The 27327-nt window shown below is 38.1% G+C and overlaps 1 protein-coding gene across 1 annotated transcript in view; it reads left to right on the top strand.

Moving 5' to 3' along the window:
• The window catches only part of GPM6A (glycoprotein M6A), a 244914-nt gene that overhangs the window by 191963 nt on the left and 25624 nt on the right, over positions 1–27327 (top strand). The window contains exons 2-3 of the mRNA XM_012724904.1: positions 13673–13865; positions 25434–25590. Of these exons, the coding sequence (XP_012580358.1) occupies positions 13673–13865; positions 25434–25590 (350 nt within the window). The remainder of the gene's footprint in view (positions 1–13672; positions 13866–25433; positions 25591–27327) is intronic.

Raw genomic sequence — 27327 nt, 5'->3', positions numbered from 1 at the left:
GTTTAGCTGTTCTATTTCTTCTTTATTTAGCTTTGGGTGGTTGTAGAGTTGTAGAAATTTGTCCATTTCTGTTAAATTGTCCAGTTTGTTTGCATATAGTTGCTCATAGTATTCTCTGATTATTGCTCAGTTATATTTTAAATGTGCTCTAATTCTATGAAAACGATATGTATTTGATTATGGAGTCAGAATGTACTATTAAGCACAGTAAAAATAATTACTAGAGTCTGAAAAAATTATACTGTTTACCAGAAGGAGTAGGGAGTTGGGGAGGAAAGATGTTAAGACATCAGAACCAGGATTTTGGTTGGAGGAAGAGTGGTGTGGTGTAAACATATGGGAGGGTGAAAACATGCTCCCCAAATTATATAGTTATGTAAACAACAGAAAAGTAAATTAAATTAAATGTGATAGTAAATGCTTCCATTTTGTCTTTTTGGAATGAAGTTTTGAAGGAACAGTGTTCCATGGTTCTTTTTAAAGTATGCATCTGGTTTAAATATTGAACCAGATATATTTCTTCATCTGACAAATTTGATTTAATAATATGTTATTGTTTTATTTTTATTGGTTTTAAAGTAATGATATAATAAAGTATATTCAAGATAATATTTTGATGACTTAAATTAGGTATGGTATAAAGTACCCATAAATAATTTAGATATTTTCTTTAAAAGTCTAAAAAATTCATTCAGTTTTAAAGAATAAAGTTACATTGTTATAAACACTGATTTTGTTTTTTACATCCACAGACTACCTGGCATAATAAGATAAACATTTATTGCTTTGTTTTTACTATTGTAATTTGGTTATAAAATGTCTCAGTGGTTATAAAGAGAAAAAGCAGTTTAAAGTTGCCTTAGTTTTGAAGTTAAAATATAGCATCAGATCAGGACACTTGATCTGAAATTCAAGCATCACTTAATTGGTGCAATTATAAAACATTTTGCAGATTTGTTAAAATTTATAAAATGAATTCATACTACCATATTGCCCCATTATAAACACATAATGCATCACAATATAGAATGCCTTATTAAACTGAAAATTCTTCGCAATTATCAAAACTCCTTTGTGATCTGAGGACTTAATGCTTTAAAAAACAATGCATGGTTTACCATATTAATTAAGGGTGAACCACGTAAAGTAGTTTGTATAATTCTCTCAAGTGGGTAGTATTTTCACTCAAAATTTCCACGTCTCTGATTTATCTGAGAAATTACATTTTATCTTCAGGTTCTCCTTTCTCATTGTCTTGAACTAATTTTTTTCTAAGAGTCTTCAATAATGACTACTTTTTAAAATTTTGCTTATTTGTATGTGCAGATATGGCAATAACAATTAGAACTAATGCTAGTGTGCTGTATTATAAAATTCCAACTAAGCAAATGTGTTGGCAAACTGAGCTGTCTCCTCATTAGTGACCAAGTGCCAACAATCACTAAAGAAAATGCATTTAGTAAATGTCTGCTAATAAATAGTAAGCTTTAAGATGTGTTATAAAGGAACTCTCCCTCCTCACCATTCAATATGAATGATAGAAGGGATTTCTCTTAGGAAGAGATATTAGACAGAGAGAGAAGGACCCTACTCGGGAAGAGCATGAGAAGACCAGAAATGGCATGTACACAAGGCTCGTCTTCAAGAAACTGAAAGACGACCAGGTAGCTGGTGTGTGGCGTCAAGAGCCGCTTGGTGGGAACCGATGCTGTGAGGAACGTCAGGGAAGAGCCATGGCAAATGTACCACAGGAAGTTAAGGATCTGTCTTAAGCCTCAAAATGACATGTGCTCATTTAAGTTTCAGAACAATTCTCTAACGTTGAATTGGTTATCTGTCAGATAAGACCATGACTAGATAAACTAGGCAGGCCAGGCTGACTCAGGGCCAGTATATTCCAGGCATCGCATTATTTTGGAGAATACTTAACAGATGATTTTCAGAATAATATAAAATTCTATTAGACGCTATTAAATCACGTGTGCAAAATAAATTCAGAAAAATTATCTTCCCTTATCCTAAACTAATTTGCTTAAGAAGCCAATGATTTTTACTTTCTATTGTTAATGTTCAGCCGCAGGCTAATTTTCCTATTTGCAGATAGCATTCTGAAGTACTTAGAGTTGTCTGTGGACCTCTTCTCTATTCTTTGTGGTGTAGATGTATGTATTTATAATTTGGTTTGGGTCTTATTGCTAATCTCTGGTAGGATGCAATTAACAAAAAAGAACTTTAGACACACACATATTCATTAATAATCCAAGTATTGCCAGGTCCCTACTGACTTAGTTTGATGATACTGCATAAGGAAGGGCATCCCAATCACAGGTTCTTCTGCAAAGTTAAAGTAATACTGTGGGAAGATATATCGATTCTCTCCCTATCAAACCTGCATAAAAACTCTTGACTAACTACTTAAAAAGAAAAATAAAGCTATTTAATCAGAGAATTATGGCACTAAAAAAATATGAGAAAAAGAAAGAACAATGTTATGCAATTTCAAAGTTATTATTTTTTTTAAAGATTTATTTATTTATGCATACAGAACTGGGTACAGGCCAGAGGTACAGGGGTGGTGAGAGGGTCTGGGGAGCAGAACAGGCCGACTCATGAAGTACACTGCTGAGGGGAGCAGCGGGCGGGTCAGGAGAGGTCTGCCACGCCATGTGGGTCACCTCCGGGGCTGGGTATTGAACTCATGCGGAAGTGGCTTTAGCTTCTTAGCGCTGTGCTTCAACCTGCTGTGCCACCAGGAAGGGTCACAAAAGTTATTCTTTCTTCATGATTCTAACAGCGGTTGGAGAGTAGACAACATGGAAGGTTTGAGACTACTGATCACTTTCTGACCTGTCTTACTTAGTTACTGGGACAAATTTTCCAATGACATTATTTATTCAAATATTTGAACATCTACCTTGTGCCAGGTAAGATTCTTAGAATGGGGTGTAAAAATAGACAGATTTTTGACATTGTAGCTTTTGCATTTTGATGATGACAGTCAATAGGTAATGCTGACCAGTAAGATAAATAATATGTCAGATGCTGATGAGTATCTTGGGAAAAGGAAGGCCAATGTTGAAGTAGGGAGTACAAATTTAAACTGGATTATCTGCAGCAGATTAAAGATGACTGCAAACTCTTTACCATCTTGTCAGAGTTGGACTCATTTTCTCAATCCCTAGGGATCTGGGCTGCCTATTTTTACTTTGACAGTAGAATGTGGCAAAAAAAAAAAAATGTTGCTCTTCCATTTTTGGGTTTAACCTTTAAGAAGACTAGAAACTTTCCTTCTCTCTTTTGGGGTGTGTTCCTAGAGGCCATCCATTATGTCTCAACATACTGGAAATCAGCTTAAACTAGACATTTGAAGAAGCTGAAAATTTTGATAAACTTGTAGGAAGTCTCCAACTGTTTCAGGCACCCCAGCCTTATCCATGCAAGTGAAGAACCATCTTTGACACCCTGCTCAATCAAATATCTCCACACCTCTAGTTACATTAATCTCTTGGCTGCAACTAATGCAATGAATTCAAGTGAAAACTGCCCATATACGTAGAGTAACTTCACCAAAATATGAAAAAAATGCAATATAGTGTTGTTTAAAGCTGCGCTTCTTGGGATTGGCTTGGTAGATAGCAAAGGATATCACCCCCCCCAAACTAAAATCGTTTTAAGCCCAGCCTGAATGTTGTGAGGGACAAAGAGGAGGAATCCTTGTGTTAATTGTTGATTGCTTTGTTCTTGACACAGGAGGATAAGGGCTTTAACTGAATCTTCAGGCATCATTTGAACAGGCAAGGTGTTGGGTGGAGGACTGCAATCAGAGTGGTTATGGTGCACCACATTTTCCTTTCCAGGGATTGCTCTCATTCTAAATCACAAACATGTCTCCACTGATTGTTTCCTTGCCCTGAGGGCTTATTTATCACAGTCAGAAGAGTACAGTTCTAATCATTATTGAAGCAATTAGCATTTCTGCCATAGGGAAGTCAGTTTAATTAATCACAGCATTTTTGCTAAGTCATGTTGTCCAGTAAAGAAGGTTCTGTTATTACTGATACCTTTAAACACTTTCTGAGTTATTAATATTAAAATCAGAAAAATTTTGACCACAGAAACATTTGAAAAAGAAAAATGTCATATTCTGCTGAAAAATTCATGTTCCATGAATTTTCAGTATTACACTTTTCGATATCACTTCTCACTAGTTATCTGAGAAATCATCTCTTTTAGAATTATACATCCTTCATGGAGCTGCTGTGGAGATCGCATCAGCCAATACATTCCAAGTCTTGGCTTTGTTTCTCAGCATTAGGATTGCTGAGAAATTTCTTACTGATGTCTTTGTATTTTGCTTAATGATTTGTTCCAAATTCTTAGAGAAATTTCTTTTCACCCCTGCATTACTTATATATCTAGCTTATCAATGTGTTTACAAGCATGGTAGGAGTTCAATATGACTACGTGGTGCTGCATGGTGTCTGTCCATATGCCGCCACCATCTGCACATGTGAACATTACAGTCCGCTGAAGCACTTGATAAGAACAGAGAAGGATTGCAGCTCGGGGGAGTCTGGTATCTCTATTTTTGACAAAATCCCTGGTGATTTTGGTACCCAGCCACAAAATTAGGAGAGTCTAGAGAATATCTCCAAACCCTGTATATTCTTCCCCTTTAAGGTAATTTTTGTTAAAGTAGGAGCTAATTTGAACCACAGTATTATATCAATGACTAAAATGTTGAACATTAAAATCTGCTATTTCATTTATTTTGAGGTCAAGATTATTGTCTTGAAGAAGCCAAATGTTCATCTTAACTCTGTTCTTTGTTTAGCACAGAAGTATATGTAAATAAAATATTTAAATGAATTTAATAATATTTGGGGATTATCTGACATATATTCTAGAATGTATAAACTATAGGTCTTTGGTGGTGAGTGTGGTGTGGTAACATACACCGAAGAGGTGGGGATCCTGTATGTCTGAATCATAGACAGAGTGGTGAGCCAATGTTACTTTAATAAAATAAAACTATAGAAAAATTTGAAGAATATAGATTATTCTGTCATCAATTAAAGGATTAATAATTAGAAACTCTCGTTTGCTGTAAACCTTACAGTGTAAAGCAATTAAGAAGCCCAATTTTAAACTAGCTTATTGCTCAACTTTGTAATATGCAATCTTTATATCAAGGACAGTTTTATCTACTATTCCTTGAATAATTTTGAACTGTAAGTCCTCTGCCAACCTTTCTGCTTTGCTAATGGACAGTTTATCCTGGCTCATCTGATCATATGCTCAAAATATCATAATCAAACCACGTACTTTGGAAAAGTTTCTGAAAAGATGTTAGCTTTTTTTTCATCCTGTTATGAAGACTCAGATCAGGTAGAGACCCATCTTCATCACTCCTGTAGACACAATGTATAAACTACAGTTGGTGCTCAAAGTAGATTAACTGAAGGTTGTTAGAGAGATTAAGTGCTGATGCTGCTGTTGGAGGTACAGAAAGGAGCGAGTATGTGAAATTTCCCTAGCCAAGTCCAGTCTTAACAGTGGTTGTGATTATCGCTACTTGAGGGAGTTGTTTGCTTGTATGATAAGGTAGCAGGAAATCAGGCTGACTCCAGGTCAGTAACATTTCCATAGACACTGAAGGACCCACAGACCAGATCGCCTTATCTGATGACTTTGTCTAAGATGCTTTATTGTCCAAGACCCCAGGGGCTGTCATGTGAGAGCCCTTGAGGCCAGTCACCCAACACCAGTCCACCTGTCCCCGTGGTTCTGGTCTACAGGGGGTGGTAGCAGGGGTTCGGGATGTAAGGATTACAGAAATGAACCACCTGCCAAGGAGAGTCCTCAAGGAGAGTCATTCTGGACACACACGTTCTTCTATGTTTAGGAAACTTTCATATTATTTGATAACATCTTCATTTTCTTGATGGACCTCATTCATATTTAGATGAGTGTTGGCTTTCACTCAATGATCATCTCTTTTATTCTCTCCAATTTTTCTTTTTGTTATTTTGTTCTATTTTGTGATAGATTCCTTTTTCTTTGTCATGAAAAATGAAAATGTGCAACTTATGCTATCATATTTTTACCTACTAAAAGTTTAAACTTTTTTTTTAGTTAGATGAAAAAATAGCTATTTTTAGCACTTGTTATTTCAAGAATAGAATGTGTTTCATGGTCCTAAGCGAATATATGAGGGTGTACATGTGTGTGTGCCGCTTCTGGCAAATCTGTATCCTGCTTGCTTTGCCTCTTGCTTCTGTGTCTTTAGTGTTTGTTTAGTTTCCTTCTTTCAAGTTGGAGGTGTTCCTCCAATACCACTGCTCTCCTGTTGTCACTTTATAGTTAAGAGTGCATTTTCAGCAGCGTGCTAGGCTAAATGCATGAAAGTTGCTGGGGAGCAGTGGAGGACATGGGACAAACTCATGTGTGTGTTTAAAATATACTTACATATGGCAACACTGGTGGGTAGCAAGAAAGTAAGCAGAATCCTCAGAGGCCAAAAATCAAAGGGAACATCTAATTATTGAAAAAATTATTGGGTGTGTTGTGGAATATTTATTTATGCAGATGTGAAGCTATACTCTTGAAATATATATGTAAATTAATGAAAATCAATTTTAAAAAGGCATGGGTAGGGCCCCGCCCCGGTGGCACAGCGGGCTAAAGCACAGCACTAAAAAGCTAAAGCCACTTCCACATGAGTTCGATCCCCACCTGCCCCAGAGGTGACCACATGGTGTGGCAGACCTCTCCTGACCTGCCCGCTGCTCCCCTCAGCAGTGTACTTCATCAATCTGCCTGTTCTGCTCCCCACTCTGTCTTTGGTGAAGCCTCTCACTGCCCCTGAGCTCTGGCCTGTACCCCAGTTCTGTATGCACAAATAAATAAATCTTTAAAAAAAAAAAAAGGCATGAGTATCCATAGTATAATGTATTACTGGTATATCATACACTGCTTTTAAGATTGCTTCTCACATTTTCATGGCCAGAGTCCTGCATACATGCTAAATCACTGCATAAAACTTGTATTCACAGGAGAGACAATTTATTTCATTTTTGTAGCAAATATGGAAAAAAAACCCAAGGCAATCCCAAGTGACTCAATTTAAGAGTAGAAGGGTAGTGAAGCGAGGAGGAGGAAAAGGAGAACAGGAGAGAAAACTGAAATCACTAGGGAGGACAAAAGGAAATATGAACAGATGATTAATAAATTAAAACGATCTGGTAAGTGTTAAGTCTTACATTATTAAATTTACATATGACTTTAAAACTTGAACTTAGCAAACAGATATTAAAAATGGAAAACTTGCAGAGTTCTTTAGCCATGACAACATAGGGGGCTAATTCTCCCCAGAAAGTACTCTGGTTGGCAAGGTTCCACAATAAATACTGGGTATTTATTATGTACTGTTGTGTAAATTCTCCCAGGGCATAGAACAAGATCAATACACAAGGTGAATGTCAAACTGATTCCAAACTAAGAAGCACATATGAGTGTCAGTCACGGCCATTAACACAGACTCTCCTGTGCTGAACATTGACAGCCTCCTCTCTCGTTTTTTCTTCAATCCATTTAGCACCCCTTAGCTACTCCATTGACACGCCTGCCTCGGGCCATCAACTTTAACTTTTTCTAAGTTTCAGACTTTCTCTAGGTTTCTAGGTTTGACTTTTTCTTCCTTCCAGATGGACTCTTTTATCTCTGTTAGGAGTTTTCGTTGTTGTTGTTTTTTGGTAACAAATGCTATGTCAGTCTTTCCTTCCACATTTCTTTACCAAAAAGCAAAATCATGATTACATTAATTCCTTCCCTTCTTACCTGTTTGGCTTTCTTCTTTGCACTTTTCACAATGGCACAAGTGTTACTCTGCCTCTCCTGTAGGATCTGTCTTCTCCCACCTCTAGGAGAACAGAGTTCTTTCTCTGCTTTGTTTACTTCCACAGTTCCAGCAATTAACATAGAGCCTGGCACCTGGTAAGGGCTCCAATAATTACTCTTGGAATGAATTCATAAATGCAAAAGTATTGAACAAAATGTTACCATGACAAATCCAGTGATGTAGTAAAAAAAAATACACTATGACTCAGTTGGGTTTCTCACGAATGCACGTTTAGTTGAAATGAGAAAGTTTTATTGAACTGGCAGTTAAAAGGAAAAACAATTTCAACAGATGGGGGGAAAGCATGTTATGGAATTAAAAATATTAAGTTTACCTCCTTTATCTAGTAGAGCAACATCAAGTCATTTGCCATAAATGACACTGAGTGGTGAAATATGGCAACTGTTTTCTTTTACAAGAAGAAATAAAGATGACTTTAAATCAGTACTTTTCACAGCATTTACACAACAGAGTAAACAATGGAAAGAAAAAAGGTACAACTATTGAAGAGACAGAAATAAAACTCAAAATATGCACAGATGGTACGATTATCATCCAAATCAACTCAAAATAATTCACAGGATCAAAATAATTCAAAGGATCAACAAAATAATTTTGCAAAGTTTCTAGATATAAAACCTGTAGAAAAACAGCAGTCAGAGCCCCCACATGGATACAAACCAAAGTTTCTAAAACTTTGATGGCAATGGAAAAGGGTCATGAATAGTACAATACATATGAGAAGGATGAACAAAATGGAGGAAGTTTTTTTCTGCGAAACCCAGAGTGTAAACACAGCAGTGTGGTGTTGACCTATGAAGAGAAGATGGAAATTGATGGGTGGAACAGAACAGACAGCCACAGATAGCCTCACCCTTCTCTGGATTCTTACAGCTCAGTAGAAAGTGAACTCATTGGTAAAAAGAGTTAGGACAATTTTATCAACCAGTCGTAAGTCAGCTGTCCCTCTGTTGTGCAGAATCCACCACCACTGTGCCAACCTCTCTTCTCAGTTGCGTGTCTCTGATGTTCATCTTCTTGTTCATGTAGGTTCTTCTCCCTTTGTTTAATTTGTTGAACTATGTGCAGGAATCAAATGCGAAGGCTTATGTTTACTTCACAGTGTTTAAATGGAAATAAACTGTCAAGTGACTTCATCTTTTTAAAATAGACAGCTTTTCAGGAGCTCTTATTTTCTTCAAGAGTTTTATATTAAGACAAGTCTATCCACTACCTCACTAAACATTGGACAAGTGCTAATATTTTAGAGTCTGTTAAAAAGATTCCTTTAAATTTGCCGGGCCCTCCCTGGTGGTGCAGCAGGTTAAAGCACAACACTGAGAAGCTAAAGCCACTTCCGCATGAGTTCGATCCCCGCCTGCCCCGGAGGTGACCACACGGTGCAGCAGCCCTCTCCTGACCCGCCCGCTGCTCCCCTCAGCAGTGTACTTCGTCGATCTGCCTGTTCTGCTCCCCACTCTGTCTCTGGTGAAGCCTCTCGCCACCCCTGAGCCTCTGGCCTGTACTCCAGTTCTGTATGCACAAATAAATAAATCTTTAAAAAAAAAAATGCCTTCCTGTGAAAGCTGAAGGACTAATGTTCATTCACTTGAGCACATACAGCCAGTAGCTGCGCACCTAGGGTGAGTCTACAACATGCAAATTCTGTGGTCAATATTTGAATCATCAACTCTTGAAAATTGATGGCCCTATTCTGTCTCTCTGTAAAGACTTACTTTATTTAAGTATATAAGAACTGAGGTGTAGGCCAGAGGTGGGGGGGTATGGGGGTGGGAAGGAGAGGATTCACCAGAGATGGAGTGGGGAGCAGAACAGGCAGACTGACTGAAATTTGCTGCTGAGGGGAGCAGTGCGGGAGACAGGAGAGGTCTTCTGAGCCATGGGAGTCAGCTCCCTTGGTGGGGCTCACGCCTCTCTGGCTGGTGACAGCTTCATAGCACTGAGACTTAACCCCTGTGCCACCATGGCACCTTGGCCCTATTCTTTTTTTTTTTTTTAAAGATTTATTTATTTGTACATACAGAACTGGGGTACAGGCCAGAGGCTCAGGGGTGGTGAGAGGCTTCACCAGAGACAGAGTGGGGAGCAGAACAGGCAGATCGACGAAGTACACTGCTGAGGGGAGCAGTGGGCGGGTCAGGAGAGGTCTGCCTCGCCATGTGGTCACCTCCGGGGCAGGCGGGAATCGAACTCATGCGGAATTGGCTTTAGCTTCTCAGTGCTGTGCTTTTACCCGCTGCGCCACCAGGGAGGGCCGGCCCTATTCTTTTAATATGCAGTATTGAAAATGTTTGCTGTTCAAAGTAATCTTTACACTAATGTAGACACTTTCTCCAGTCAGGTATTTTCTCAGGCGCTAATGCCTCCCTTACTGATATTTTATCGAGTGATTTCTCATTCGAGGTGCGGGAAAAACATGGTGCTGGGAGGCAGCAGAATCTTCAGAGGCTGAGGGGGCATATCTTGAGCCCCGCAGCATGGTTGCCATGGTGACTCCGCTGCTCTGCCAAGCCTGTTTCTCACTGTGGGTGGAAAGAAGCTCCCTTGCCAGCAACTATGCGGGATTCTGGCAGCTGGAAGGACACAAATGATGCGCTGCTTCCCCAGATGGGAGTTCTGCATCCTCTTTTAATTCCAACATGCAGCTCGGGTCCTGCACAAGAGTGAGGGCATTAGGCTGGAGCCCATTACATGAGCAAAATGTGGGTGATGAGCGACAGTTAAATGTTGTGATTTTGAAGCAAAGTTTAGCATATATCAGGACTTAGAGTGGAAGATTCCAGCCTGACCTCGCAGTAATGGAGGTTAGTGGCATTCACGGGGAGGGTATCATTTTGAGGGTTTAAAATGGCAGCATTCAGATAGGGCGTAAAAGATACAGTTCCATTGGACGTGAAGATCTTAAACTCTTCAGGAGGGTCTGTTAACGCTGGGCTGTCCACTTGGGTTTAACTAGTTTTGATATTTAGCTCATGTTTTTCTAAATTTAGCAGGTACCACTCAAAGATATAATTCATGTCCAGACTCTGACAGTAGAGAAGCCCCATTCCTCTCCTTCTAGGGAAGCAGATCCTCCGTAGATGCCTGGGTCCGTGTCAATGGCAGCTGAGAAAATGTGAACTAAGTAGAAACTCCTCTGGCTTCATAATGGACTTCCGTGGCAGTTTCTGCCATCACCCATGAGGTGATCATGCCATTAGCTCCTAACATTCTCATTCAAACTTTATCTTAAGCTGTTATAGACTTTAGGCTTCAGATACCCCAAAATGCTTCTCATCTATGAATGTGATGTTTGCACTCCTTTTTCGGTATTTGATTGTCTACTATTCTGAAGAATCATCTTGAATATATTCATTTGGCCTCGACACCCCAGGATGTCTGCGGCAGAAATTGCCCACACACACATCAAATTCTTCTAGAATAGCAAGGAAGAAAAATCATTAAGGAATGGGGTTTGAAATCATTGGATTTTAGGTGGTGTTCACCAGAATTAGGGTAATTCTCCTTTGTTAACCATTCAATTTATTTTTTAAAAAAATAGTTAAGTAAGCAGTAAGTTAGACTTTTTACACATAGAAAGACAGAGAATCACTTAACGAATTTTTGTTGCCCTGTTAATCGTCACCCACAACTGTGTTCAGTGACATTCAGATTCTACACACACTGTCTCATCCATCTGCCAGTGAAATTTCTTCCTATCTTTTGAAGTGTCAAGCTGCTCTAACCTTGTGTACTTCCGTGTATGTGTGTGTGTTCAGGAAGTTTAGGGAGTCACTTTGAAAAATCATAATTTTTCATACTTCTTTTATCTCTGGAGCAGATAGATGAGCTACAGTTCTCATAAAAGGCCAGTTCAGGCCCTCCCTGGTGGCGCAGCGGGTTAAAGCACAGCACTAAGAAACTAAAGCCACTTCCCCATGAGTTCGATCCCCTCCTGCCCCGGAGGTGACCACATGGCGTGGCAGACCTCTCCTGACCCGCCCGCTGCTCCCCTCAGCAGTGTACTTCGTCGATCTGCCTGTTCTGCTCCCCACTATGTCCCTGGTGAATCCTCTCACCGCCCCTGAGCCTCTGGCCTGTACCCCAGTTCTGTACGCACAAATAAATAAATCTTAAAAAAAAAAAAGATCTAAAAAGGCCAGTTCATTGGGAAACATTAAAATCACAGACTAGCCCAACTCTGAATAGAAAGTCACTTCACACAGCAATTTTGCAATTCTTACATGTCTCAAATGTTACTATTAGCATGCAAGTGTTATAGAGAACATGCCCATCTTGTTAGAACTTTCTTAACTACAGTAAATATCACGTCATTTTCCAGTCTCATTTGTTACTGGCTTCTGATAAAAGGAGAAGTGAATCATGTGAGAGGAATTGAGGGGCTTCAGCAATTCCATAGGAGACTTGACCAAGAATTTCTAAAAGCAGAGAAGTAGAGGGATTCTTTGGGACAGCATATGCTTGGGAGGGGTAGAAGAAGAGGTGGGTGAGGTGAACCCGAGATCGCCTTTGGAGGTTCTCTGAGGTTATTCTCCCACTTCAATTTTTCTTTCTCGCTCTTTGCTGGCACATTGACTCTCATTAGTATTTCTTGGAAAGTAGCGCAGCTCACCACTGAGTCACCAGGGCTCATCTCTTCAGCACTGCTCATGGCAAAGCTACTAGTTTAGCTCTTACTAGTTTAGCTCTTTCAAAATCTCTGGGACACATCTAGATAACTTTGATTCTTTTAGCATTGACAACAATGGACTTCTGACACTTCAGACGAAACGTATAAACACATCTTTCACAAGTAATGGCTCAAGTGAAGGGATGAAACTTCAAAAAAGAATTGGTATTGCTGTGGTCCAATCACTTTTGAAAACTATACAGAATAATAATATTATTAATAATTAAAATTACAACAAGTAATGGAGCGTACAGTAGTGAGTAGTTACTTTGTGCTATGTACTGTTTTGTGCATTAATTTTATACAAGAATCATAGGAGGGGGGCTCTTACTGTCACCATTTTACAAACGATGCCATCCAAAGCAGCAGCTTAGGGAGAAAAACACATACATAGAGGTAAAGTCAGAATTTAAACCAGGTCTGGCCTCTTTTTTCTCCATGGAAGTACTTTTCTCTCTTTCCTTTTTAATAACCTTGCACCATAATAAGAAGTAGATTTGGCACTATGACGCACTACAAAAATAACATATAAAAGTATCTGAACACTGAAGACGAATATAATTTGCCTGAATGCAGGCAACACGCTTGCATATTGTCTCGTCAATCCTCTTTCACTTGTAAAAATTGTTCTTGAAGTATCTCTAGCTGAGTTCATAACAGGCTGCCTTAAGCCGCTGTTCCTTCAGCTGTGGGGACTTCAAAAGAATGAATGTCATCGAAATAAAAATGTAAGCTTGTGAGATGTGAGAGTAATGAGGACAGGAGAAAATGATAAGCATGTGTGTCTGGTGAAGTGTAAATATTAAAGAATGTGTGGGTTGGGAAGGATGGGCTCCTGCTGGTTGGAGGGTTGAAGAGGGGCCCTCAGTGAAAACAGGGGTTCTCCTGTCTCTGGAGTGTGGGTTTCTAATGAATCAATCGTATTTTTATACCTTTCAGGCTTTGCTAGGAACTGATTTTCATGACTGACTGATTATTTATAAATGCAAATAGACTTTCCCATTATCCTGGAGTTTGAAAGAAAATGTTATTAACATTGAAAAAAAATCATTTCTAATGGTTTCCTTTTGGCTCTTCTGCAGGGTGTTTTGAGTGCTGTATTAAATGCCTGGGAGGCATTCCCTATGCCTCGCTCATCGCCACCATCCTGCTCTATGCAGGGGTCGCCCTGTTCTGTGGCTGCGGTCATGAAGCTCTTTCTGGAACAGTCAACATCCTGCAAACCTACTTTGAGATGGCAAGAACCGCTGGAGATACACTGGACGTCTTCACCATGTAAGCCCTCCTAGCGATGCTTCTTATTTGGAGAATAATGTTCTTATTTCTGTGTTGACTCAGTAGCAATCTAGAACTATCGAGGCAGTATTATATATAAAAAATAACATGTTGTGAAGGCATAGACCTGAGTCAAAAGATTGTTAATTTGTATGATGGGTGTGGGACACATAGAAGTTCAGACTTCATCTGGGAGTTTTAGTTTGACAACAATTTTTTTATCCTAAATTCAGTTACCTTTAAGGGAAAGACTCGGATTTATCTTGTCTAATTTGAACAAAGGCTGTTCTAATAGAAAACAACAGAGAAGACACCACAGATCCAAGTATAAATGTAACCTCCTCTTGATTCTAGGAAAATCACCTATGTGTGCTGTTAAGCTTGAGAATAGGTTGATTTCTTTTCAGCCTTCAGACCTCTAATTATTTGCCAGCAAGCTGGGCTTTTTACCCATTTGAAGCCTTACGATAGGCTGTGTTTTAATTTTTTTTTAGCTCCAGCATGAGTATAATAACATCTTTTCCCTGCCTGGCAAAAATGATATGACTGGTTAAACTTTGTGGAAGATCCTTACTGACATCTGTAAAAGCAAATTATAAGACATATTTTGCAAGCACTAGTTGTGTTTAAAATAAGATCTAAGTGTCTGCGGTCTCTAAGATGTGATGCTATTAATATTTTCTAGAAAAGTGACATAAATATCATCTGGAACTTTCTATTCAAGCTTCAGAACTTTTATTGTCTAATACAAAAAGGAAAAGTCAGAAGTGAATTATAGAAGAACTTATCTCCAAATAAATTGTTGATTTAGATAATCTATCCAGTAATTTCATGTCTTCCCAAATAGCTTATGTTCTATTTAATTTGATAATCTCTGCTGATAGTAAACTTGGCATTTGCACTAATCATTGCAGAACTTATGACCCCTGCAACTTCTTGCTCTTATTTCATACTTTGTGAAACTATGTGATTATAATGGTTTTTCATGTTGCACCTCATTTGAGTATTGCTTTTCTAGAATGGGATGCTTTTAAAGTTGCAAGTGTTTATTCAGTACATGGTTGATTAGTCTGAATTTGCTTTTATCTCATACAATCCACCAGAAAAGTAGTCTATCACATATTGTACTGACCCCAGGCAATGCTTATTAACTTGTGATTATAAACCAAGACCCTAATATAACCTAATATAATACCCCAGATAAATTGCTAGTGAGTGGTCAATTTTTCTCAAACTCCAGTATCAAAACATTTATCATATTGCTTTTTTTTTTAATAATGCACTACTGTGCAGATTCTCTTCTAGAAGATATTGCTGATAAATTAGATTTTAGTCATTGCAGTTACTAATTCCCAGTGAAAATTAAAAGACTTGAACAGCTCTGTCAAGCAGGAATTTTCTACTTTGGGGTTATAGGACATGAACTTCTGTATATTGGTTCTTAGACCTTTATGAAATTTTACTTAAAATATTGAATACAATAAAACAATGATATAAACTATTCTCCCCTGCCTCCACATTGTGAATAAGAAGAAGAGATAGTTGAATAGTCCATCAATTATAAGGGTGTTTTAAAACATAATCCCTGCCTCTAAAATATTAGCTTAGAGCTTCTGACAGATTAAAGGAAAAATTAACATCACATTTTAGAAGTCAGGACCTAAAAAAAAGATAAAGGAACAACATCATTGTCCTTCTATTTACCAAAAACTATTTTACAAAGGAGTTCTGAAAAATTAGCATTACCCATGTAATTGAAATTTTAAGCCCATATAAAGTGAATCCATTTTTATGAAATTAGCTCATTAGCATGAGTCAATTTTTGAGCGTTTATAAACACTCTTCATCAACTGTTGAAAATGCTTTGGATTATTTCAGATTAGCTTGTAAAGAACCTTAAGGAAAAGATTGCATGGATGTATTTTAATGTGATAGAACTGACATTTTCTTTTTAGCTATAACTCAGCCTACACTGGACAAAATATATTTTCACTGTGCATTATTTTAAGCTACCACAGATGTCCTTAAAATCTACAGATTCTCTATATTTAGATGAAATTCAAATGACTAAATTCAGTTATAGAATAAGAGTTTGTAAGACATCAGAGGCCTTACAAGTGGCATGAGGTTATTGTATCTGTGAGAAACCAATTGTCAAGACATTTATTTGACAGATGTATCAGAGTTCTACTAAAGCTTGGAATAAGTTGTTTGAGTGGGAGTTTAGAGGAGATACCAGAGATCATATGCTTATTTTGCTACTTTTATTTTATAGTCTGTTATATTGAAAAGGACATTTGAAATCAATAATGCATTTTTGAAAGAGAAGAATACCATTCTGATTGGTATAATGATGGGGACTCAAATTATCTCTTAAATGACTGAAATCCACTGTAGAACAGGCCCTGGAGAGCTACGAATGAAAGAGTCCTCCCTGTGAGCAAACCCAAGGGAGGATGTACATAAATGACCGGGTATGCACATCTGTAATTGATCAAGCCAAAGGCTACACATGGCTTTATAGGCACAGGGAGCCCAGAGGAAGCTGCCCTACTAGGATAACAGAGGGATGGATAAGGTGAGAGGGAAGCAGAGGTAGTAAAATTTGGAAATATAAAGTGGAGGTGAGTGAATGGTATTTGCAGGCGGTACATCTTGCTTGGAAATAAGCTAAGTTTGAAAAGTATTCACGAGCATGACCATGAGAAACACCAGTTGGCCAACTTTGAGATTTATAGAGAGTTTTTTGTATTCTTCATTCTTTTATATGATTCAGCCAAATTAAGCATTCCTACATTCTAGACTTACAGGAAAAGAAATCTCTTCCTGGAAGCGTTTGCTAAAAGATAAAGCCAATTACTTAAGCCCCTGCCATCTGTGGGCCTCCGGATCTGAGAAGTGGCTCCCCTCTTTACCTCAGCTTCCTCCTCCCTGTGTCTGATTGTCTCTGCTGTGTTGCACACATACATGTATTTCAGTGCGGGCCTCATCTCCACGTGGGAGGAGAGACACGTGAAGGGCAAGCTTGCTGACATGTGACCCATCTGTTTCACAAATCACCTGCCCAGCATGCAAAGCCTACTTCTCCTAAATAAGTGTGCAGATAATCTTTATTTTCATGCAGTTTATATTTTGAGCATACAGCTCTAAATACCATCAGCCCCCCACCCATGGAAGGTTATCTGAAGTGCAATACTTACTATCTCCAGCTGATCTCACCCAGAAAATTATTTTGTCATATTAATTTATATTACTTGTGATGTGAATACCTCCATAAAGAGTGAACCCCTCAAAGATCTTTAGGAATTTTTAAATTAATGTATTTTTGAAATACCACATTCTCCCTCATCATATGCTTGGTTTCCCAAGAGTTTTTCCCCCATAGTCTGTTAGTTTGGGCCTTTAAGATCATAGTCGTTTGTTGACTACAAGTTGCTATGATGATAAGTGTGTTAACTAACAACTGCTCACTAGGAATAATCCTCCACTCTAGCTGCTATCCTGTTGGCTTGGCACAGCCATTTAGCTCCTCTCAAAACTGGGTACAGCTCACTGCTGTGTCACTATCTGTTATGTGATAAGAGGGTCTGTTTTCTGATTTGTGATTCAGACTTCCTTATCTCAGAGTCCTTTGGCGTGGTGTGATTATTGTGTTCCAAAAATTACATCTTACTGAGTGAGCTAGAAGTGGGCATTTTACTTCTGCCAAACAGAGCCATATTAAAAAAAAAATGAAATTTAGAAATTGGATAAAAAAAGGTATAAAATAATTCAAATAACTACTTTTGCTAAGAGGTTTGGCTTCTTGAATAACTCTCCTGAAGAATGGACAAGGAACTGCTTTCATCCAAGTCTACCCCTTCATACTTTGCTAGAAAAGTATTGTGTTTGGGTTTTGACATATAGTGTTGTTCTTTGATCTGGTACCATTGATTTCCAGAGGGATCTATTTTATTTTCAGTATTTTATGACCATGATTTGAAGTCAGGCCATTTAAAATTGAATTTACTATATAATGACTACTTCTTTGCTACTGAATACCCACATACAAAAATTAGTTTCTATTAGTCTAAACCAGAAGTAGGCAGTACACGTGGATAATTGTTTCTGCTTTCAGTTAACTTCATGTTTATGTAACTCTTTAAGGTTATTATCTTTTATGTTTATTCCTTGCAAACTAAAGAAATAGGGTACATTATTAGTAGTGTAATGGCCCAAGTGAAAGGAAAAAGAGATCATGAGTTCATGGACAGGCAAAGCAAGATTTCTTAGGCCATCAAATGCTGACTCTCTGTTCTGACCTGGTAGGTCAACAGTCAAAACAGCTAGTTGAAATCTTCCATGTGTAAGAAGTTTGAAGATCAGCCAGATTAGTGAAATTATTGACAGTGTTGGAAAGAAACATGATTTTAGTGCTAGCTAGCCTTACAGTAGGATATCCTACTGAATCCTTGACTTCTGATAAAATAATGAACATCTCCTTAGGTACTACTTCTCTAGACTAGTAGGCCATATATGTGCTAAAAATAAGGCAAAAAATAAGCCGGAATGTCAAATGGCCCCATCTCTATACAAAACAGTATGGTGGTTCATTAAACTATGAAAAATAGATATAATATAGGACTAGCAATTCCACTGTGGGGGCCCATGCCCCGAGAATGCACAAACATAAGTTAGAAAGGATCTTTCTACATGTGGGGTTCATGGCATCACTAGTCACAGTTGCCAGACTCATAGGAATAGCCTTACATTTCTGAGAGCAGAGGGGCACATTAAGAAGTTATGGCCCATCTACACAATGGAATACTACTCAGTCGTAAACAAATGACATATTTATGCCATATGCATTAACACAGATTTACTATTGGACTAGAGGAGAGATTTCAGCTAAGGTAAGCCTCTGGGTAAGTTTTAGTTTGCATTAGAATTCAATGATTTAATCATAATTTCTTTTCTAGCATCCAGGAAGACTGCCATTTTAGAAAAAAAAAACTATTGACAAATAATGCAATGAAGGTAACTTCACTCTAATAATATTTTAAGAATTTTCAAGTGGAAGGAAGTTTGCTTTTGTTCTTTGTGCTTCAGAGAGAGAAACACAGGCCAAACAAAGGCAGATTGTTTTCTGACTCCCTATAGTTTTCCTAATGTCAGTTTTCTGCCTGTCACCCAAGGCTGGGAATGAATTTAGTAGCCCTGAGAGTCTGGCAATCCATGATTCATTTATTAAGCCTTAGACTTCTTCATTTAGGAACTGCTATCTCAGTATTCGTGCTTCTTTCTCTATATATAAGCAAAAGAAGAAAATCACAAAAGAAAAGATTTATAGATTTGACACAACATACATTTCCTCATTAAAATGATGTAAAATATTAAAAGGTACATGAAAATTGAGGAAAATATTAAGTTAACATGAAAATTTAGTTATTTTAATAAATGCAAAAATAGGACAAGATATTTATTATAGAAAAAGAATTGCCAATGTATAAAAATATGTCCTTAAAGATTACAGTTGACTAGCAGATTGCAAATATAGCTTCACTGATGCTGCTAAGCTAAGAAAATTAATTTTAAAATAATTTTTATTGATATAGCATTGGTTTACATTTGTTATTTACATTTAAGAAGTAAAATGTAGATGGTTACAAATGTTACTTGCATTTAGGTGGAAGATATCTTTAAATGGTGTTACCTGATTTGGGCAAACTGGGGAACAGAATAGATACTCTTAATATTTATCAATGGATTTTTATTTTGCTATAAGCTTTCTAGACACCATTTTGACAAGATAAGCCTAAATATTTCTAGGAATTTATCCCAGGCAAAAAGCCTGCAATATACACAAGATTTCTCTACAACAACCAGCTACCATGATGCTTGTAATAGTGATGTTTTAGCTTTTTAGTGCTCCTGTAACACACTGCAATTCGTATGATGGATAAAACAACACAAATACATTCTTCTGTACTTCTGGGGGTCAGAAACTTGAAATGACTGGGCTTATTGAAATGGACTGAAATCAGGGTTTTGGCAGGAACATAGCCATCTGGAGGCTCTAGGGGAGAACCCCTAGTTTTGCTTGTTCCAGCATCCAGAGGCCACCTGCAGGCCTTGGCTCGTGGCCTATTTCCATCTTCAATACCAGCAGTGCATTCTCTCCAGGTCTCTCTCTGAATCTGACTCTGAGTCTTCTGCTTCTCTTTCACTTCTCAGAATCTTTATGACCATATTAAACGTACCCACGCACCCCAGGATAATTTCCAAATAGCAACATCATTTATTTAATCATCAGGTCTCTTTTACTAAAGTGATATGCTCACAGCCATAGACATTAGAATGTGGACATCTTTGGGGAGGGACATTATTTTCTCTACCATTAAGCTAAGTAGGAAATTGCTGAAATATTATAGTGACTCGTAATGATAGAATGTGCCTCCATCTTTAAAAAATCTTGGTGAATTCTTATAATAGTTAACACATTAAGTGTGCAAAACAGTATTTTTGTAACTGATCATAATTCATAGGAATAAAAAAACTAAGGCAACCAACAGTGAAGAGTCTGTTTTTCTGGCTGATTTCCATTTTCTACAATGAATATAGGTTCTATAATCAATCCATACAGTGATATTTTCAAATTTGAGCATTAGCATCTGGGAAAGAGATCTTAATTCCTTAAGATGTGGGTAACGTGAGCTCTACTTTGTAAAGCAAAAATAGTGAAATCAAAGTAAGACTTCTTATAATTTTCTATTTGCTCCTACTAAGGGCTCATAATCAGTGACTTCACCAGCCAGTTATTAATGTGCTTTCTGACATCTCATCAACTCCGTTTTATAGATGTCAAGAATTTTATTTTCCCAAGAGTATTTGTCTTTGTTCTTTTAGATTAATTTATTGAATGTGAATGAAAGAATACTTTTGTAATAAAGTAAAAGGCTTCAAACCAGTAAGTTAATGTCAAGTATTATAACTTACATTTTAGAACGATTTAGAACTAATTAATGTCAGAAAATATCACATTATATGGTGTGTTTCAAATGTCCATTGTAGAAAATCAGCATGAATACACACTATATTAAGTTCACTGCTAGAAGTCTAAATTATCCTTCGCCATGTCAGGCCTCTTTCCCCCCTTTTTACCTGTCCTTTCTCTCCTGTTCCCTCGGGTAAGTGCTAATTGGTTTTATAGTCTAAAACTTTAATCCTGTTTTAATAAATTCATCTGATTTGTATTTTCCTTTTCACACCATATATGAGTGAAATCATACAGTATTTTTTTTTTTGATCTGGCTTATTTTACTAAGTATAATCCCTCTAGATCCACCTATGCAGTTGCAAAAAGCAGGTTTCCATTTTTTTTGTTGTTGTTGCTCAATAGTGTTCCATTGTGTGTGTGTGTGTGTGTGTGTGTGTGTGTGTCTGACACTAGAAAGAGAGATATCACAACTTATTTCTCCATCTGTCAATCGATGGATAGTTTCCAGTTCTTGGCTATTGTAAATAATATTACAATAACTATGGGAGCACATTTATCTTTTTGAATCAGTGTTGGAGGGCAAATATCAAGAAGTAAAATTATGGAGTCATTCAAAATTTCTGTACAGAATTTTCTGTATCATTTAAGTTTCGAAATGCAATTTAGAATTTAATATTAGGAAATATCTACCCTTAGATTATTTCAAGAAAAACTTTGTAAGGACATTTGAATTCCAGAAATAAACAGTCAGTTTCAATAAACATACAGCTTATAGCACAATGAAAATCAAAATATTGCACAATTCTATTTGTCAAGGATGCTGAGTCTGGCAATGTGAATTACATAAGGCTGTCAAGCATGTGGAGAGTCAGAGAATTTCAACTTAAAGGTTTAATTTGATATCATAAACACAGAAAAATTTAGTTTAATGCACTTTTCCATAAAATTGCTTGATTAGAATATCTTAAAATATTTTTGAAAATGATTTCAGATTTATAATTTGCAGAAAATGAATAGAACAAATGTACACCTTTGATTTTACAACATTTCATCTCATTTGTGCTATCATTTTTGTATCTCCTTTCTTTAGTTATGTGTGAATATAGAGAAATCTCCACTGTCTAGTTAATGAATTTAGGGAATTAAAATATTGATCCAATACTTGTGTCAAATCTAGTCTTTGCATCCCAGTTTTATCAATTAGATAGACCTAGTTAATAAATTTAATAGCATTTCTCCCTCCTAATGAGGAGTCAAGGTTAGGGGTAAGCATTGCATTTGTTTGCCACGTTTCTTTAGAGCCCTTTAATATGGAACATCTTCACAGCCTATCTTTATGGTGCTAACATTGTAGAGGAATACAAATCCCAACCCATTTTATTAAATGCAGTGTTCCTCATTTTGGGTTTAGCTGGTGTTTCTAATTAACTTCACTTTCTTCCCTATTGGCTAAAATAATGTATAAGTGTTACATGTTGCTTTCATGGAATCACACCAAATCACCTGACATCCTCTGGACTCCAGTAAAGTTTCTAATTCTGGGCCCTCCCTGGTGGCGCAGTGGGTTAAAGCACAGCACTGAGAAGCTAAAGCCACGTCAGCACGAGTTTGATTCCCGCCTGCCCCGGAGGTGACCACATGGCGCGGCAGACCTCTCCTGGCCCGCCCGTTGCTCCCCTCAGCAGTGTACTTTGTAGATCTGCCTGTTCTGTTCCCCACTCTGTCTGTGGTGAAGCCTCTCACCGCCCCTGAGCCTCCGGCCTGTACCCTAGTTCTGTATGAACAAATAAATAAATCTTTAAAAAAAAAAAAAGATTCTAATTCTGATCATCTGGCTGAGATGATGTTAGTTTTCTGTAATGCATCATCACTATTCTTTTGCTTGTAACCAATCTACAATGTGTGAGGTCACACTTTAAGATCATGCAAATATTCTAGTCCATGAAACTTCCCTTTGTGAGCATCTATGAGCAGGTCTTATCTCACCCAATCTCGGTCATGTTTACAAACTGCTCATCTTCTGTTTCTAGCACTTTCTACACCTTTACCAATCAGCGCTAGCGACTCTGATGTAAGCAACAGCCTTTCCTTCCCCCATTCACTTGTCTGGTGGTCTGTGTGTTGGTAATATAAACTACGGATGTTTTTATTCCCTAAAAGTCTATAAGGCATCACTACCCTTAATTCTTTTGATACTCAAATTCTTCTAGACTCAGCCAATGGGACAGTCTTACACTTGGCTCCTGTATCCTTCTGACATGAGTCCATCATTTCCTATATAGTACCCCTTCTCAGTAGCAAGCTGTTTCATGTTCCTCTTGCATACACGATCCTCTCCCCAAATTAGCTGCCTCTTTGAGAAGCTCTGAACGAAGATAGTACAGAGGGACCAAACGGAAATTTTAAACTGAACAATGGGCTCCAAAGATTTACAGACCCTAATCCCTGACCCTTGAGACTATTATTTTAAATTTCCAAAAAGAAATTTTGATGTAGTGATTGTGTTAGGGATCTTGAGGTGAGGCTATACTTCTGAATCACCCTGGTGGGTCTTAAATCCAAATTTAAATATACTTATCAGAGAAAAGCAGAAAAATGACCCAAGAAGAAGAGGCAGTGTGACAACTGAAACATCATGCTGCTTATTGGCTTTGAAGACTTGCAAGCCAGGGAATGCATAGGATGCGACTCGAGAAGCTGAGTGGTGGAAGGAAACCCTTCTAGAGCTTCAGAGGGAGTGAAGACCTGCAGCACCTAAATTGCAGCTGGGTGAAACTGATTTTGTTCAGACAGTGGAAATCAGTCCCTAAACTACACCGAACATTAGCAAGCTCTTCTCTGCGTCTAGAGCTTCACATACATATACACATGACATGCGTTCTCATAAACACATGTCATAGCCTCCAGTCTCTGGTTCTCTATCTGTCCGATCGGTGTTCCATCCCCTTGTCTCCCTCCCTTTATAAAGTCAACTGGGTGTCCCATCCCTTGCCACCACCCCCAACTCCAGTGTGTCCTAATTAATTAGAGGAAAGTCTAAGACGGAAGCTTGACAATGAGAAACAACTACCAATTTTCTTGCAGATGGGCAGCATGACTGTACAGACACAGCTTCAGTAAAGCCTTATCCCTCCCACAAAGCAGATTCTAGAACCAGCCCTGTTCCTAGAGATAGCAAAGCTGTCAGTTAATTTACGGGTTTCTTCTTTCCAAAGGGTTTTGGAATTCTATATAATATTTAGAGTGACAGAAAAAGTAATGCAAATTATGGATATTTGTCTCTCCTGTTTCAGTAGTGGGGCAGTCACTTGTGAGAAAAGAAAGAGAAATGCCTTTTTTCTCTGTGGAATTATGCTGTAATTTAGCTAAGGCCCAATTCCATAAAAACACCCACTGGAGACACTGCCTAAAAGACTTTCTTGCAAAATTATATATTTTTTGTAAACCATAGTTTTTTTCACAAATGGCATGATCACTAATAGAAACGATTATTGATGACTTTCATTAAGTGTGAAATAAAAACAAAATTACAGTTGACTAGTTACAATGTGTAAAGCCTAAGGTTATATAAAGCAATGCCACTTTATCACAAATACATCATTAACAATTAAACTCTCTTCCTCTTTTCACTTAAGTTTAAAACTTGGACTTTTGACAAAATTTGAGATGTTATGTTATGATTAGAAGATCATCTGACTTATTAAATGATTCTTTAAAAAATATTTATTTACTTATGAGTGCAGAACTGGGATAAAGGCCAATGGTAGGGGAGGAGGGATGAAAGGATTCACCTGATACAGGGTGGGGAGCAGAACAGGTGGATCTACTGAAACACATTGCTGAGGGAAGCAGCAGGTGGATCAGCAGACGTCTGCTGCACCATGTGGGTTACTTCCATGGCCAGAGATTGAACTCGTGTGCAGTGGCTGCTGATAGCTTCGTAGTGCTGTGTTTTAGCCTGTTGCACCACCAGGGAAGACCCACTTAGGGAATTATTTTAAGTAAACTCCTTTAAAATGTCCTTCATATCTTTACCCAAGACACATTGGTGTGAGCCAGGGAAGAGGGAGGCTGGAAAGAAAGAGGAAGAAACGTACAAACGTGAAAAAGCCCTTGTCCAAAAATATTAACATGGACAGACCAAATTTTTATATAAATGTTAATTTTTTTAAAAGATTTATTTATTTGTTCATACAGAACTGGGGTACAGGGGAGGCTCAGGGAAGGCGAGAAGATTCACCAGAGACAGCGGGGAGCAGAACAGGCAGACTGGCGAAGTACACTGCTGAGGGGAGCAACGGGCGGTCAGGAGAGGTCTGCCACGCCATGTGGGTCACCTCCGGGGCAGGCGGGAATCGAACTCATGCGGAAGTGGCTTTAGCTTTTCAGTGCTGTGCCTTAACCCGCTGCGCCACCAGGGAGGGCCATAAATGTTAACTCTTAAAGCATAAAGGTTTGCCAGTTCAACCTCCACGTGGATCATAGCTGTTGTACAGCTTTTACTTGAAAGGAACGATAAACACGTGAGAACCAGTTCTGCAGAGCAGCCATGGAGAGGAGCTTAAGAAAATCGATGTCTTTTCTCTCCCCAGGATTGACATCTTTAAGTACGTGATCTACGGCATTGCAGCTGCATTCTTTGTGTACGGCATCTTGCTGATGGTGGAAGGTTTCTTCACGACTGGTGCCATCAAAGATCTCTATGGGGACTTCAAAATCACCACTTGCGGCAGATGCGTGAGCGCCTGGGTATGTTATTTGTCTGTGTTCAGCATTTAATGTGGGTTTATTTCAATAGCACACAGGTGTTTGTATTCATCATGCAAGAATTAAAGTATTTTTATTTAACACGGGCACAGTCCCTCCTGCGATGGCTATCTTAAATGTTAACGACCCTGTTTCCTAAATTTAGATGATTCCATGTAAAAAAGTCAGTTTCAAATTCTTAAAGCATGCCTCACAAGTGATTTTGTTCCTTGAGGCAGCAACACTGTCACTTGGTTTACTTTAATTTTTTTCCAAAGGGCTTTGAGGCCCCACAAAATATGTACAATAATAGAAAAAAAATCATATTTGATTTATGAACATTATCGCTCCCTCTTTCTCTTTCCTCTCTAACATCTCTGTGTACTACTGTAAATCGTAAGATCAATATCAAGTAATTTTTTATTCATATAAGAAAGGGATTATGCTACCTTAGGTCTAAAATCCTTATTGATATGCTGTTTAATGGCAAATCAAGCTTAAAGTCATATTGCAGAGATAATGCAGACAATTACTTCTCCCCAAGTGGAGAAGTACTTTTGTATTTTTATGCATAGTACTCTTCCTTTAATGAAACTTTGGAGCTTTCGTACGTGATTAATATGTTTTTTTCCCTTAATTTTCTAATGTTGAAAAGTATGTGTATTTTTTATATATGTATACAAGAATTGGGGTACAGTCCTGAGATGTGGGAGTTTGGGGGCGAGAGAATTCACCAGAGACAGGGTAGGGAACAGAACTGGCAGTTTGAAATACACTGTTGAGGGGAACAGCAGGGAGACAGGAGAGGTCTGCCCCACCATGTGAGTCAGCTCCATACAGGGGATCGAACTCGTGCCGCAGGGGCTGCCGATAATTTCATAGTGCTGCGCTTTAATCCCTTGTGCCACCAGGGAGGGCCAAAAAAGTACATGTATTTAATTATAGGATATACTTCACATGAAGTCAAATTTCTCAGATAAGTAATAAGATATGTCATGTCAGTCTTACAAAAAAATGTTAATACCTGTTAATCACCAAACTTTTTTTTTTTTTTGCTAACTTGTAACGATGTCTATTATGCTACTCAGTGGTAGTCTTTAAAATAATTTTCAGAAGACTCTCTTCTTTTTAGGGATATGCTTATTCTAGTACCCTACTTTTGCATGAGGATCATCAAATTCCAGATCTGGAGAAAATAAATCAAAGGTTTTACCTTTAGAAAATAAAAAAAAAAAAGAATTTGCAGTGGCCAATTGTCAGTGATGCCTAAGCTGTTTCTCTGTTTGAGAAAACAAGTTCTGATTTTAGATTCATCTATGTTCTGCCAGTGGAGACTAGTGCATTCAGGTAGTGACTTTTATTTTTTTTATAAAACTAGGACAGTATAATAGGACACCACTGTGTATCTTAGTGGGTCATTAAATTCCCCAGACCTCCCTTTACCTGTCCACAAATGAAGGGTCATCAGGGCGTGATTCTAGAGCACCAGAGAAAGGACAGCTCCTATGTCATTTCTACCTTTGGCCAAGAGGAAAGCAGCTGAGGATGTGATTTCACCCCAATGTGTAAACTTCCTCCATAGGATTCTGAAGTGAAAAGTCACAAAAGAACCCTCATATTTAGGTGTAGTTTTTTTTTTTTTTAATATTTATTTGCGCATACAGAACTGGGTACAGGCCAAAGATACAGGGACGGTGAGAGGCTTCACCAGAGACAGAGTGGGGAGCAGAACAGGCAGAT

This window comes from Condylura cristata, unplaced genomic scaffold (genome assembly GCF_000260355.1).
Source record: "Condylura cristata isolate star-nosed mole 26May11 unplaced genomic scaffold, ConCri1.0 scaffold00014, whole genome shotgun sequence".
Taxonomy (NCBI): domain Eukaryota; kingdom Metazoa; phylum Chordata; class Mammalia; order Eulipotyphla; family Talpidae; genus Condylura; species Condylura cristata.
Note: the sequence above shows the minus strand (reverse complement) of the source record. Positions and strands in the feature narration are given on the sequence as shown.